General features: G+C 43.4%; 1 protein-coding gene and 1 long non-coding RNA gene across 2 annotated transcripts; both read left to right on the plus strand.

The window, feature by feature from the left end:
• Positions 1 to 2,782: 2,782 nt before the first annotated feature.
• Positions 2,783 to 3,322, plus strand: LOC138352133 (uncharacterized). The gene has a single exon (XM_069304394.1). It carries the CDS (start codon positions 2,783 to 2,785, stop codon positions 3,320 to 3,322), a length of 540 nt encoding a protein of 179 aa, XP_069160495.1.
• A 2,112-nt stretch (positions 3,323 to 5,434) lies between these two features.
• LOC138352004 (uncharacterized) lies at positions 5,435 to 6,474 on the plus strand. Its single transcript, XR_011222684.1, has 3 exons — positions 5,435 to 5,561; positions 5,878 to 6,004; positions 6,386 to 6,474. It is a non-coding gene; the product is annotated as an uncharacterized lncRNA (long non-coding RNA).
• Positions 6,475 to 13,143: the final 6,669 nt, after the last annotated feature.

A 13,143-nucleotide genomic window follows, 5' to 3' on the forward strand; every position in this document is an offset into this window, starting at 1 on the left:
CACAGTGAACATATAAAAGAGGAAAGAATAATGAAAGAAATAATCCGTAAAGGAGTAAAAAGCACTACTCCTAACCAAAACATAAACCTGATAATATTCTACAAAACCAAGAAGACTTCCGAACTCCTTATCAAAAACAGCCCGAAGCCGACGGAGAACCCTCTACAGCAGTCAAGCGTTGTATACATGTACACTTGCCCCCATGAAGGATGTAACCTTCAATGTAAGTACATAGGTATGACGTCGACCAAGCTGACGAGGCGTTTGACATGCCATCTTCAATCCGGTGCCCCTAGGAATCACATGAGACAAGCCCATGACATTACTCTAACAAGAGAAATGTTGAACAAGAATACCTGCATAATAGACAAAACCCAAGATGCAAGAAGATTACAAATTCTTGAGGCAATTCACATAAGAATAGAGCGACCTACCATGAACACCCAAATCACGGAACTATTTACTCTACCCACCATGAGAGTAAGGACAAGACAAGAACATATCGATGCCAGCACAGAAGACAATGTCCAACATAATAGGCCAATATATATATATATATATATATATATATATATATATATATATATATATATATTAGTATATTTTGGTAGCAGTCTTTCTTGTAAACATATATTATTAAATATGACCGAAAAAGTAAGATTAATAATTCTAACACGAATTTTCTCAATATTTCTTATGTTTCTTTTCACAATCGATGGTAATTTAAAAATCAATTCTCCAAAATTCATTTTTATTTCTCTTCTGACGCGACACTTGAACGCGTTTCGTAATAACTGATTACATTTTCAAAGACTTAAGTTTACACACACACAACTATAACCTTTAAACACTAAGCAGAGTTCAGAGAATTTTTACTTGTTTGTGTATAAGTAGCAGTAAGGAGTATGAAAGAGTAATTTTACATTTTTTGTAATTTACTGTAAAGTATACATCTCTGTATAATTGGTTCTTAACCCCTATGTTTAACTTAAACCTTAATTAATTACTGTAGTATTAGCATGGAATTAGGCTGCTGGCCATAAGTGGGTGGGAAAAATAACATACCTGAAGATATTATTAGGATTAAGAACAAATTCTGCACTGTTGGCACATTCGGATGCCTGTAAATATTTTAATACTTAGCCTTAAGGTAATAATTTTAACTAAGTGAGCATGTCCAGACCAGTTAATCATTAATTATGGCTACTTTAGAAGCACATACAAGAACATTAGCAGGTCTGAAAGGCCATCTGACAGACAGATCAAGAAATGTGAGGATTTGTTTAATCAAACACCAGTTCACTATGTACAACATGAAACATATTGCCAAGTAGCTACAGCCAAATTTGAACAAGTCAAAAGACAAATAGCAATTTACTTCGCTTTACAAGCAGATGCCAAAACATCAGGTACAGATATGGATGATACTATGGACACCATGGCCCAGTATGAAGATCATACCTACCCACCTGAGTCTATAGTCTCAGACTCAGTCTGAGACTCAGGTGGCTATTTAATCATGGTGGAGTACCTGATACTCTCACCTCAATCAGACAACGATATTGGATCCCCCCAAGGACGACAGTGTGTTAAGAGGAATTTAAAGGAATGTGTGATATGCCAAAGATACGATGCAAGAGTTTGCCCGTACCCGGGTTCTCCTCCACTCCCTAAAGAGAGAGTTGTACATGTACGACCTTTTGAAACGAGTGGAGTCGTTTACACAGGGACAATCACTCCTACAGGTATACAAGTTAAGTGGGGCCAGATAGCTGAGTGGATAGCGCTTTGGACTCATAATTCCAGGGTCCGCGTATGATCCTCGGTGATGGCAGAAACAAAATGAACTGCGTTTCTTTCACCCTGATGCCCCTGTTACCTAGCAGTAACTAGGTACCTGGGAGTTAGACAGCAGTTACGAGCTGCTTCCTAGGTGTGTGTGTGTGTGTGTGTGTGTGTGTGTGTGTGTGTGTGTGTGTGTGTGTGTGTGTGTGTGTGTGTGTGTGTGTGTGTGTGTGTGTGTGTGTGTGTGTGTGTGTGTGTGTGTGTGTGTGTGTGTGTGTGTGTGTTTGTGTATGGATTAAAAAAAATATTTAGTAGTTAGTAATAGTTGATTATATGACAGTTGAGAGGTGGGCCGAAAGAGCAGAGCTCATCCCCCGCAAGCACAATAATAATAATAATAATAATAATAATAATAATGATAATAATAATAATAATAATAATAATAATAATAATAATAATAATAATAATAATAATAATAATTTATTTAGGAAAAGGAAAAGTACATAAATAGTTGCAGAGTTCCAGTACAAACATTCTGTTTGATTTAAAGATAGAGGTAGTACATACAATATCTAAAGCCACTAGTACGCATAGCGTTTCGACAAACTAGGCAAACAACTAGGTGAATACAAGATGTACGACCCAAACTGGCATATATCTCTTTATTTACATGTTCAACTCCAAGGGCAGTACATTTAGAAGTAACACCTGATATTGCTACTCAATCATTATATACAGGCTTTCCGTAGATTTGTAACATGCCGTTCATCTCCTAAACTGATGATCTCAGATAACAGAGCTAACTTGGTTGCTGGAGAAGCATGTTTATAAGAAATCTGTTAACATCCTGTAGTCTGTAATGCATTGGCACTAAGACAGTGCAAATGGAAATTCATCCATCCTAGAGTTCCATGGCACAAATGTTTTAATAAAAGAATGGTTGGTGCCATGAAGAGATGTTTGAGAAAAAACTTTACATTGCCAGAAGATCGGAATCATGGAGCTCCAAACAGTAGCCACAGTAATTGAAGTGAGAATAAATAGACGACCATTGACTTTCATGTTAGATGACTTCACTCAGCATGTACCAATAAGTCCAGTCCACTTAATGTATGGTGGACCACTTACTCCATTACCTTCCATACCAGATGAGAATGTCAGAGATCCCTCATACGTGGGTGATAGTGAGTTGGTACAAGGGTATAAGCATCTATCCAGCATAATACATAGGTGGAATGAGGTATGGACTAAGGAGTACCTAATCTTTATCAGAGATCACCATTATGGGGCACAATCTCCATATAACAAAGTTAACATACAACCTGGTGATATTGTCCTGTTGGACAGTGACGGACCAAAGTATCATTGGCCATTAGGAAAAGTCATATCTGTCAACCCAGACAATCAGGGCATTTTGAGGACAGTTAAAGTTCAGTCTAAAGGAAGTACATGCTTCAAAACACTAGTAAAACTAATAAACCTGGAACCCGTGGGTCGGATAAATCCTGGGGCAAAACCCAGCATCAACAAATGTTGATCCACAGACCCCAGTACGGCACATCTGTTCCCTAAGAACAGCCGCACTGAGGTGCAAAAAAAATTTGTATTTCTGCAATCAAAACGATGGGGAGTAAACGTGGCAAATGTTTGTCTCACATTAGCCCTAAATAATGTACACCGAGCTGTCATTTCCAGACCCTGAAGATGTGGAAACATTATAGCATATAAAGCATAAATAATCTTAGTCCAGTCCAAGTAATGGTTTGTGAAAGCACATGGGCCAGGCATGGCTATTTATAGAACAAGCCAAACTCTCTGGAGACAGAGAGAGTGTCAAGTCAGCATAAAACAACCATTTTGTGAACTCCATCTCAGGAGAGCCTCTATAAATGAATCCTGTGACGGACCTCGGCGCCATCTAGGATGGCGCCAGGTTCCGAACTATAACAGTTGACTCTCTCATTAATCGTAGTTTCCCACCTAACGAGCTACCAGGAGACAGGCGATTTAAGTCAGTGAAGCAGGGGAAGTGAAAGAGTACTTTTGTCGACCTTGAGGTGCTAGCTTGTGGGGCTAGTTGAGCAATGTGGACTTCTCTCTTGGAAGTCAACACTGATGTGTTGCGTGCAGACGTATCCACCAGCTATGTAGCGAGCAGACATCACCAGTAGATGTGTAGCATGCAGATTACACCACCTACTGTGCAGAGGGAAGACTTCACCACCAGCTGTGTCACGTGTGGACGTCTCCACCTGCTGTATAGCGTTCATACTTCTTCACCAGTCGTATGGTGTGCTGACGTCAACACAGTTGTGTTGCGAGCATACGTATCCACCAGCTGCGTAGTGTGCAGACTTCACCACCAGTTGTGCAGAAGTTTCTTTCAGTTGTATAACCTGTAGAAGTTTTTTTCAGTTGTATAACCTGTATAAGTTTCTTTTAGTTGTATAACCTGTAGAAGATTCTTTCAGCTATGTAGTGTGCAGACTTCATTACCAGCAGAGTAGCGTGCAGACTTCCCCAACAGCTGTGTAGTGAACAGATTTCTCCACCATCTGTGAAGCTGGCAGACATTACTACAGCTTGGCAGCGTGAGGACTTCACCACCAGCTATGTAGTGTGAGGAAACTCCAGGCAACTATTCTCTTTTTTAAATTGACTTTAATAAGATAAAGTTCTGTCTTATTTATGTTTCTTAGTAAGTAAGAATTAATTGAGTGAACTGTATGTACTTGTAAACTGCCTGAAATTATCTCACACACTAATGGGGGGGACAATTGGTAGCCTAAACCACTTTGAGATGGCTCCTTCTTAAACTACCAATTGTTTACCTTTTATAATATCATATCATACGACATGTGGTGGTTCACTTATTATTATCATACCACATATGGTGGTCTAATCTAATAGTAATAATTACTAATTATGACTACTAATACTGATTCAACAAATGGCTTAGTTGAGCCAGTAGTGGGGGCCTGCTAAGGGGGCATATCAAACGCAAAAATTCGGAAAAAAATCTAATATTTCTGAAATATTTATAAAATTACTACAACGTTCTGGCAACACTTTGGCGCAAAGCGGATAATGTTATGATATAAATTAAAGTATTTATGGTACAATTGCATGCGTAATTGTGCAGAATCCAGTGCCCCGCGGCTGTGGCGCGCCAAGAGTATTGCGTCGTACGTTCTAAACGTCAAATTTTTCGTAATAACGTCGTAAATATCGATGTATGTATAAGGAGTAAATATACACTCATTGGCAACCTTCTCATCCCTTGTTGTGCTATAGGGGAGGTCCCAGCCCCCAGTCACCTCCTGTGTCCGATAGAGTGCGGATTGTTCTGATGCGCGCTCCATTATCGTTCCTGGAATAGCGCATTGTTGCGTCTACTGCACAAACTCTTATAAAGAGATAGTGCCAGAAGATAAGAGCAGCAAATCTGGCACTCGGTCGCCGTCTTTATCAGTAAAAGAAAGCCGCTTTAGCGCGAAGAGTAATATCCAGTGAGAGATGGTGGCGCAAGACACCTCCTCAACATTCCTCACACACCACCTCAACCTTCCTTACACACTTCCTCAACCTTCCTCAAACACCTTCCTCACACACCTTCCTCAACCCTCCTAGACCCTAGACACACCTTCTTAGACCTCCCTTCCTCCAACAAGCCGAGACAGGCTCCTGAGGAAGGTGATCCAGCAATCATGCAGGTGCCTACTAGTGCCCAATGCAGTGCCACCTTGAGGACCCACAATTCGGACCAATGTCAATAGGTTAGTATATTTTAGTGTTATAATTTGATAGTTGGTAATAACTGTAATATGTATGTGCAGTATATATATATATATATATATATATATATATATATATATATATATATATATATAGGGGTACCACCACTGGTTTAATTAAAGGGACCCACATCCTCGAAGAAGAAAAATATATATATATATATATATATATATATATATATATATAATTAATATATAATATAATAATATATATAATTAATATATATATATATATATATATAATTTTTTTTTTTTTTTTTTACAAATTTTTTCAATTTGTTTTTTCGTTTGTTATCAGGGGATGTGCATGGAACTTGCACACCTTGCTAAATGGATGCCTATCTGCAAGGGTGCCAATTATGAACGAAATAGGTCGATGTCAAACTCGGCTACAGGTGGCCGAACTTTGATCTTATTTTACTCAGGTAAGTAATTTACAACTTCAAGGTGTTTCACAGCTTTCATTTATTAATCAATTTACATGCAAATTACTCCTTATATGTAGAGTTTGTGCTTCTATAGCCTGATGTAGACATTTTAGTCCAAAGTCCATTTGTTGATTTTATAAAAATTTATAAACATCATATATTGCATATTTTTGGAAGGGTAACTTTGAATAATTATATTATTGCACTAAACACTTTTTTGATAAAACTGGTCACTCCAATCCTTCATTATATGCTAATTTTAATATCTGAGTGTTATAGAAATGATTTTAGTTGACATGTGTTCCCTGAAATTTTTTGAAAATGTTGAAAATTCCTTGCATAATACGTTCTGTATTTTTTTTCTATATTTCTATTTAGGGTGTGATGCTGAAACTTGGACCAGTTGCAGCCCCTTCTATAACCATTCCATGATTAAATTTTCAAAAAAATCGGAGCATTTGTAATTTGCGTTTTGATATGCCCCCTAAGGCGTGTAGGTGTGGCATCCAGATTGGGTGTCGCTCTGTGCCTCCTTGTGCCACGTAATGGCGGCTGGTGGGAAGGACAAGGCTTGGCAAACAAGTAGTTAATAATGTGTATGAACCAACTGTCTGCCCAGATTCTTGCTGCTCCTCTCACAATTTACCTGTATGGGATGCAAGGAATTAATCAAAGTTCCCTAAACATATCAATTACAGGTATGACATGAAGTGTGAGGGCTGTAATGGAGTACACGTATATTGTGTTTGTTGTTCTCATGCATCGTGACCGACTTATTTATAAATGAAAAAATGTGTACACTATAATTTCAAATACAATACTTGATAAGCCGGATACGGTCGTTGTTGTGATGTTGATAGGCTGTATTGCTGGTTGTTGACACGTAATTGGGGTGTCTAGTTGTTTCACCAGCTCTGAAGCCTTGCACAGCGTACGGCTGTCTTTGTTATTGTTCTGTAGTGGGCCCGTTGGTCTGTGAGGAGCCAACTCCCTGAGGCTGGTTCATTACTCAAAGTAATTTTACATTAACAAGGGAACCAAGCTACCTTACGGTGTTAATAATTATATTCAGTCTTGTTGATTACTTTTTTGTTAAATCTAGATACAAAACTATTCTATTAACAATGTTTAATAATGTAAGTATACGATGACATCGATGACGTCACGGAGTCTCCCATTTTCTACCCTGAAGGGATTACAGACTAAGGGGGACTATGTTATGTGTGTGTGTGTGTGTGTCGGATTCCCGACATGTAGCATGCAGACTTGACCACCATCTATGTGGGGTGCAGGTTTCCCCGCCAGATGTGAAGTGTGCAGACATCCCAACAAGCTGTGAAGCGTGCAAACTTCAACACCAGCTGTATAGTGAGAGAACGTGTGCACCAGCTGTGAAACGAGCAGACATCACCAGCAGATGTGTAAAATGCACATTACACCACCAGCTGTGTGACTCGGAGACTTCACCACCAACTGTGTAGCGTGCAGTCTTCATTACCAACTATGTAGCGTGCCGAAGTCTCTTTCAGCTGTGAAGCGAGCAGACTTAATTACCTGTAGTGTAGCGTGCAGACTTCTTTAAGAGCTGTGTAGCGTGCAGAACTTACCTGCACCGTCCTCACTCGCACTGGGAGTCACTTCCACAGACCGTTCACTTACAGAGTTTTGGGTTATTTCGTCTACCCCACCTGGAACTGCAGTATTTACAACAGTGGGTTCATTTCCTTATGAAATGAAATGTCCATTAATGTCCATTAATAGAGGACACTGTCTTCTATTAATGGCGGAAAGTCATGTTCACGAAAAATGTTGATACGTTCTGTTGCCTCTACCCGGCAGGCAGCAGCCATGTGACCAGTACGCCCACACTTAAAACAAGTTTTCAGTTGTCCACTGTATATAAATTTAATATATTGACCTGCTACTGACAATGATGGAGGAATATTACGGTGAAGTTCCATTTTTACTGTTCTTGTTCCATTGAAACACCATTTTCCTGGTCCATAGGTATATTTAATGAAACGAACATTGTCCACTTTCCCATATTGTTCCAGTATGTGAGTAATAGTTCCATTCAACATTTCAAATGGCGCACCCCTCACAGAAACGTATGTAAACGTTTTGCTCAAATTAAACACTCGTACTGATCCTTTCCCATTAGGCTGTAATGGGGTGGGGGGGGGGGAATAGCTCTTTAGTCCATTATTCCACCCACTCCCCCCCCACAAGTCAACTAACGAGGCCGTGGGAAACAGCTCGCTTTAGTCTGTTATCCTGCCCCCAGTTAGTTAATTATTCTAGAGTTCCCCCAGAAGTCCTACTGCACCCTCTCCAGTTCAACACCTTGTGACCTAGGTAATCAAATACCTATGTGTCACGACACAAAGCATTGGAACTTGATGAGCTACTCGTAACTCTAGAGAGAAACTCTAGAACATTTCAATGTCACAAACGTATAAGAGAAACGAAAGGAATGAGATGAATAATGAAGTAATTAGTGAGGGTTTGGGGGTGAGGGAGGTAGAGAGGTGGGAGGAGCGAGGAGGGTCGTTATTTGAAAGGGAGAGTTTAGAGAGGGGCGGAGGGAGAGGAGAGAGAATACGGAGATGAGTGGAGGTAGAGGTAGACGTAGATAGTAGTAGTACTGCTGCCACATTCCATTCTTGTCAGTACATACAAGACAAGGAATGGAACTTGCCTGCATCACAAACTTCTCAAAGATGTTATCAAAAAGTCATTACTAGTATGTTTCATCTGTAGCATGTGTCCTGTAAGATTCTTTATTTCAATAATCTTAAGAAACGGTACTCTATACTCTAGTTTGCATATGGTATCCAAAAATCCCAAATCTAGGAACAATTAAAATCAGATTAAAAGTAAGTGAATCAAGTATATATTTCTCAATAAATTCATCAAGTATATTTATTTGGATAGATATCATAATTCCAGCAATCAAACTGAAGGTTCACTATTACTATACAACATGAGTCATTACCCAAGAATTAGAGACTGCTGCAACTGGCCGTTCCTGATAGTCACACAACACTAGTAAACATGACTAAGTCACCTTCACGTTCACTCACCGAGGACTGAGTCTAAGTTGAATAGAGAGGGGGAAGAGGGTCTGCAGTTGTCAGGCAGCATCACCCTCTGTCCGGCCGACAGCCTATCTCGGCGGCTGTCCTCTGCTCTGCTCTGCTGACTGTTCTCCTATTGCTTATTCCTCTCGAATCTACAGCTTTCCGAGTATATATTGGGAACCTAGTAATTAACTCCGCCCACAAGTAGATAGCTCAGGCTCTCTACCAAGCCACTCGTTAAACGTCGGCATGTTTGACGGACCTACCCGGCTATCAGGCTTAAATTATCAGATTAGCAGAAAACAGGTCAACTTCACATGACCTGTTCCCGGTGTCAATCCTCCTTCGTGGTGGTAGTTGACTCTTGTAGTGCCCCTCATGGCTTTAGGGTCCCTTAATCCGGTCCACCCGGTGGTCATAGAGATTCAACATTGGAGGTTCTTATCTCCAGTAAATTTAAGTCTGTTGTGTTTTGCTGGGTTCCCAGCCATGTTGGTGTCTCTTTAAATGAGCGTGCGGATGCTGCCGCTAAGGACGCTATCCGCACTTGTCCCATCTCCCGTAAAGGTATTGCTTACTCCGACTTTTACCCAGTTATTCATGCCTCCATCCTTGCCCGTTGGCAGAGTTGTTGGTCTTCTGTTATTGGTAACAAACTGCGTACTCTTAAAGAGTCGTGTGTCCTAGTGGACTTCCTCCTGCCACCGTAACCGGCGGTGGGAAACGGCTCTGGCTAGATTACCTATTGACCATACCTGTTTAACTCACTGTCACTTAATGGAGCGTGCCCCCTCCCAGTTCAGCTCGTTGATGCCATGAGGGGGGCTTAGTGGGCGGCTGCCAGAGTGTGATGCTCCTTGGGACAGTCCTCTGTCCTTTTGTGGCATTGTGCTCCTGTTGCTGTCCTCTCTAATTGTGCTGAATGACTTATCCTTTTCCTTCTTTTTCGTTTTTCTCCCCCTCTTCTCCTATCTGCTTGTCGTTTCCTGCCGACCTTTTGCTTGTTTTGTTTATTCCTTTGACCTTCTGTCTTGACGCCTGGGTGCTTGAGGAGGCATATCTCTTGCACCCGTCGAACTGTAGTACCCAACGTCTTGAGCGAGGGAAACCTTTTATTGTCAATCCCCCTTTCGTCGCTGAACCCGATCTCGATGGACTGATGGTTCTTTAGGTGGCCTTTGTGGGGCGTATTATCACGACGCACCCCTAGGGGGGGCCCCGACATGATCGGCGATAGCTTCCTGTTGGGTGTCCTGCCTCTAATTGTGGCTCCATGGTGGGTATGGGCGCACATTCGTGGATGAATTTGTCACTCTTCGTCTGTATGTCGCTGAATGTTTCTGTTGTACCCTCTCAGGCTCGTGAGGTGGGCGACCAAGCCCCCGAGTCAGCCTGTATTGGAAGACCGGGCTCTGTAGCCCCCGCTGCGTTGGGCTCCGACCTTGCTCCTCCTATTACCTTCCTGACTTCATCCCCCAGCACCCCTCCATCCTCTGTGGTTGGGTCGAGTCTCAAGCCCCCAGTGGTGACCACTTCATCCCCTGGTGCAGCTAAGTCTCTCGTTGTGACTACTACGCCTTTTAACTCTTCTCTCTCTCTGGGGGTTCTGAACGCCATCCTCGCCACAGCCGCACTCTCTCGATTCCTTCCCCGTACTGATGCTTTTCAGGCCTTGTTTGGCCCCGCTTCATGGGCCAAATACTTTGATCTCCCCCTCTTGATTCTGCGCCTCCTGACGATTTCTCCCCCCATCGGCATCTTGTTGATTTTGTGGATGCCTCCATTACTTTCAACCCCACTCATCTCGGTACACGTGTCATTGCTGCTCCTTCTCAGGATGCAGCTTCCCGCTTGGCTGCCTTATCCTGCCTTGGCGAGATCCCTGTTCGGGTCTCAAAGAACGCTCGGTTGAATGCTAGTGTTGTCAATATTCTCCTCCCACCCCACGTTGCGACCGGTGTTCGGAATCTGCAAGACTGCCACGATGATTTTCGGCATATCCTTCATGCCCAAGGCCATTCTGTCCTCCAGGTAGACTTGTTTACTCGTCCCCCTCGTGGTCGTCGCCGTCAACCCCTTCGGGTTGTGAAGATTACCTTTGATGGTAGGACCCTTCCATCCTCTGTCATTCTTGCTGGTGCCAGGTGCTCTGTCCAGGAGTACATTTCTTCTCCTAGGCTCTGTAACAAGTGCTGGAGGTTTGGGCATGGTGCCCTCCGCTGCTCTGGGACTGTCTCTCTCTGTCCTTTGTGTGGGGGCGAAGGTCAGTCTAAGTCGGAGTGCACTTCTCCCCAGGCTCGCTGCCTCAACTGCGGTGAGGCCCATCCTACCTTCTCCCGAGCATGTATCCATTATAAGCTTGAGGCAGCTGTCCTCGACTTGAAGCACCGAGAGCGTTTTTCTTTTCCTGAGGCAAGGCGCCAGGTTCGCCGGCTCCCGCCTTATGCTAATGTCTCTTATGCTTGCGTGTTGCGCTCTTCCTCTCCTCGTCCTTCCCACCTTCCTCAGACTTGCAACCGTTTCCGGGCCTTGGATCCTGATATGCCCATTGCCCCCTCTTCTGTTCCTTTGAGTTCTGTCCCGCAGGGTCCCCCTCCTGGTCCTCAGTCTGGGGTTCCCTTTCTTTCTACCCGGTATGTCATGTCTCCTGTGTTTTCTTCCTTGTCTCCCTCCGATCCTCCTTCCCATCCTTCTCCTACGTCTCTTGACTCTCCCCACCGCCTGTCGGTGTGGGCTGATGTCCATCGCTCTCCTAATGGCCGTCGTGTGTGCTCTCGTTCAGCTTCTCCTGTTGAGATGCTGGATTCTGTTGCCCGGTCCGTAGTTGCTGGAACGCCGGTCTCTTTAAATCTGAAGCGTTTGCCTGGCTCCTCTCCTTCCTCCTTCCCGGCTGGTAAGAAGGCTTCGCTTTCTTCCTCGGCCCCTACTACTGTCTCTATCGCTCCTTGCCCTCCCATTTCGGTGGTTGCGCCCCCTGTTCCTGATGTGGGGGTTTCTTTGGCCCCTGTTTCCCTCTCGGTTGCTGCCCTTGCTGATGTGTGCTCCCCTCTTTCTACTCCCCCTCTTCCTGCTGCTGTCCTTGACTGCTCCTCTAGGTTGTCTCCTCCTCCTCCTCCGGACCCCGCTCGTCCACCTCTGGTCTGTTTTCCCGCTTCCTTCCCTCCGTCCTTGCTCAGTTTACCCATGCCCCCTAACCCTGACTTTGCGGACCCTGATCCCGACCCTGATCTTCTTTAATATGCTATGTTGTTTTTTCGCCCTTGTTTCTTCCTTGTTCTCTGTTGTTGTCCTTTCTCTTCTCGTTGATGTCTATTCTTCAATGGAACGTTCGAGGTTATAACGCCAATTTCCTTGAACTCCAACTTTGGATTTCACGGTTTTCGCCCCTTTGTGTCTGTTTCCAGGAGCCGATGCTTGGTGCTCATCCTGGTCGCTTTCGTGGCTATTCCTTTCTCTCTCTCTCTCCCCCCCACCCCCAGCAAAAAAAGGCTCCTAATTCTTCTGCTCTTTTGATTCACTTTAATGTTCCCCTTGTCCCCTTACTTTTTCCTTCGCCTCTCCATTGTTCTGCTGCCCGTATCTGTGAGGGAAAATGGTACACAGTTTGTTCCATTTATCTCCCCCCTCCCCGAGTGTCCCGCTTTCTCTTCCTGATCTGAAACACCTACTGGACTCCTTGCCGGAGCCTGTGCTCCTGCTGGGTGATTTCAATTGTCGTCATTCCCTTTGGGGTGATGTTCTGACGAACACCCGAGGTCATCTTCTTGAGCCGTTTATCCTCTCTTCTTCCTTGTCTCTTCTGGATTCTGGTGAGCCATCGCATTTGGACTCTCGGACTCGTACTCTTTCCTGTCTTGATCTTTCTCTTTGCTCGTCTTCTCTTTACTTTGATTTCACGTGGCAGGTTCTTGATGACATCCATGGCAGTGACCATTTCCCCATCCTTGTTACCTTTTTCTCTTTTCAACCTCCCCTCTCCTTCCCTAGGTGGCACTTTGCTAAAGCGGACTGGAACCTCTTTACCCTCAGTGCTGCTCTCTCTGACCCCTTGCTTCT

The sequence above is a fragment of the Procambarus clarkii genome, chromosome 52, assembly GCF_040958095.1.
Source record: "Procambarus clarkii isolate CNS0578487 chromosome 52, FALCON_Pclarkii_2.0, whole genome shotgun sequence".
In the NCBI taxonomy this organism is placed as follows: Eukaryota; Metazoa; Arthropoda; class Malacostraca; order Decapoda; family Cambaridae; genus Procambarus; species Procambarus clarkii.